Source organism: Rhagoletis zephyria, unplaced genomic scaffold (genome assembly GCF_001687245.7).
Source record: "Rhagoletis zephyria isolate East Lansing unplaced genomic scaffold, Rhagoletis_zephyria_1.1 Rzeph_scaffold_05128, whole genome shotgun sequence".
In the NCBI taxonomy this organism is placed as follows: domain Eukaryota; kingdom Metazoa; phylum Arthropoda; class Insecta; order Diptera; family Tephritidae; genus Rhagoletis; species Rhagoletis zephyria.
The window spans coordinates 42,435-44,866 of NW_016162211.1; the positions used below are offsets into that span (position 1 = coordinate 42,435).

General features: G+C 31.7%; 1 protein-coding gene across 1 annotated transcript in view; it reads right to left on the reverse strand.

Moving 5' to 3' along the window:
• LOC108371657 (collagen alpha-1(X) chain-like) overlaps window positions 1-1,550 on the reverse strand; it is a 31,475-nt gene extending 29,925 nt beyond the window's left edge. The window contains exon 1 of the mRNA XM_017627254.1: window positions 1,364-1,550. Coding sequence (XP_017482743.1) covers window positions 1,364-1,426 — 63 coding nt within the window. The 5' untranslated portion in view covers window positions 1,427-1,550. The remainder of the gene's footprint in view (window positions 1-1,363) is intronic.
• Window positions 1,551-2,432: the final 882 nt, after the last annotated feature.

Genomic DNA, 2,432 nt, shown 5'->3' on the forward strand with positions numbered 1-2,432 from the left:
CAAAAACCAGAAATGTAGCAAATTTGTAAACAACATCCCAAGCGATAAGCCGGTTGGCAAAAGAAACCAACACGCAAATAAACTAAATTAAAAACCGTGCCCTACTCGGCACGGAGAAAACTCACACTTCCCCCGGCTGATCGGTCGCTTAAGGCTGTTGGCAACTAAAAAAGCGATGGCAAAGAACTGACAAAATTAAATTGAAAGTAAATGTTTGGCGCATTGTTTACGAACGTTTAGTTGGTTAACTTTGTTTTGGCGGAAACGCCTTAAAGCACGATTTGCATGTTGGCGCTTTAAAGTTAGCGCAACAGCGAATTTTCAGACTTTGCAAAAAAAGTAGATTTCTGAGTATATATTTTGAGGCCTACTCTGTGGGTAATTGTACTCTGAGAATGAAAGAAGATCGAATATACATAGTTGCATAAATTATCGATTACCGTCGAATATAAGACAGCACATTGATTATAGATAACCGGAAATGGAATTTCGCTGACCTTTCGAGGTCCTTCTTACATCGAAAGACGACTGTGGAATGGGGAATTGGATACCTCTGCCTGGATACATCATCCATACTTAGATGACTCCAAAGTGGAACGCGGATTTGGAGCAGCTATTCTATCTGGATCTTTGGGATCCCTTGTCATCCAAACTTTCCCGAAAACGAGGTAGTATATAAGCTTGTCAGGGGTTGTTCCGAACTGGCTTCAGTCGAAGATCGGATAGCACCGCAATGTGGAGCTAAGTGTATACCAAAAAATTGTTCCCAAACTCATATAGAATATATCGAGCCCTAACCGCCAAAATAACGCAAGCGATATATTTATGAATATAGACACAATTTTCCAAATTTTCATTGTAAATAATTCAGTTGTTTCACATCCAGATAACGTTTTTATATATCAACATTGCACTTGTTCTAAGGCGTTTTTAAATTACAAATATTTTAATTAATTTATGATCATGAAGTACTCAATTGGATACACGTATGTGACACATATGACTTTTATTCTAATTTCTGTTACTAATTTCGAAATAAAATTTAGTTATATTTATATTTTGAAGGTGCGCTTACAAGTCTATAGAAAATAGAGAACAACTTAAAACAGGAAATGAAAAATAATATATAATTTTTATACAAAATCCACGTACGATTAGTTTAAGAAATCTCTATTTATGGACCGGTTTCTCGTTCATTGTTTGTACACTTCTTAAATTTAAGTTCTGAAGCCTTTAAGATTAAATTTCTAAACCACTATCTTAAATTCAGAATAGCTACAGCTGTGATCGAGAAACCGACCATAAATAATTTCAATACAAAATTAATATGAAGTTTATTAAATAAGCATAAACGCATACTTACATCGTAATTTTCAGGCAAGCCAGGCGGTCCCGGCGGGCCAGGCGGTCCCAGCACGCCGGGCATACCGTCGACGCCGGGCTCGCCTTTATGCCCTTGCAGACCCTCGGGTCCACGGGAGCCAGGATCGCCCCTATCGCCGCGGTCACCTTTGGGACCGGGGGCACCGCGTTCACCTGGTTTCCCTGTAGCACCCTGCGAATGGAAAATGAGAAGAACAAAATATTGCATTAGTCAAAGTTTTGAGGTGAGAACTTTTTTAATAAATGTCTAGCAATAATAAAAGGTGTTTCGTATAACTTTACTTTATTTATAAGTTCTAGCAACAACCGTAATATAAATTGTTTTTACTTTTCTTTTTTTTACAGTATTTATCAAATTGGATAAATTTAAGATTAGGCCGCCTATTAAGAACGCTAGCTTACTTTTTATTAATTTGGATCATTTTGAAAATTTAAACTTTATTACAAAATAACTTTTTGTTCACCAACGATTTTTTTATACATATTTCTTTTTTTTTGTGTTATCAGGAGCTCTGACTTAGTGCAGGTGATACATACTGGTGTGAGAAAACCTTTTAAAGGAAATGTGAAACAATGACCGAATTTCAGACCCTAAAACCTTTTAAAATTCCTTTAATACAAAATTGGGACTTTAAATTTGTTCATATATTGTATTTCTATTCATTAATTTTATTTACATAATTTAATTTCGGGTTATTTTTTTAAATTAATTTTAATTTGCATACCTTATTGAATAATATTTTATTTTGCTTAGATGTTTGAGTTTCAATTTTAATTTTATGTTATTTCATTTCTATTATTTTATTTTATTTAATTTTATTTTATTATGTTTTATTTTATTGTGTTTTAATATATTATTTATATTATATTATAATATATTTTACTTCATTTGATTTTGTTTTATTTAATTTAATTGTATTTTATTTTGTTTTCTTTGATTATATTATATTATATATTATATTATATTATATTATATTATATTATATTTTTATTTTTATTTTATTTTATTTTATTTTATTTTATTTATTTTATTGTATTTTATTTTATTT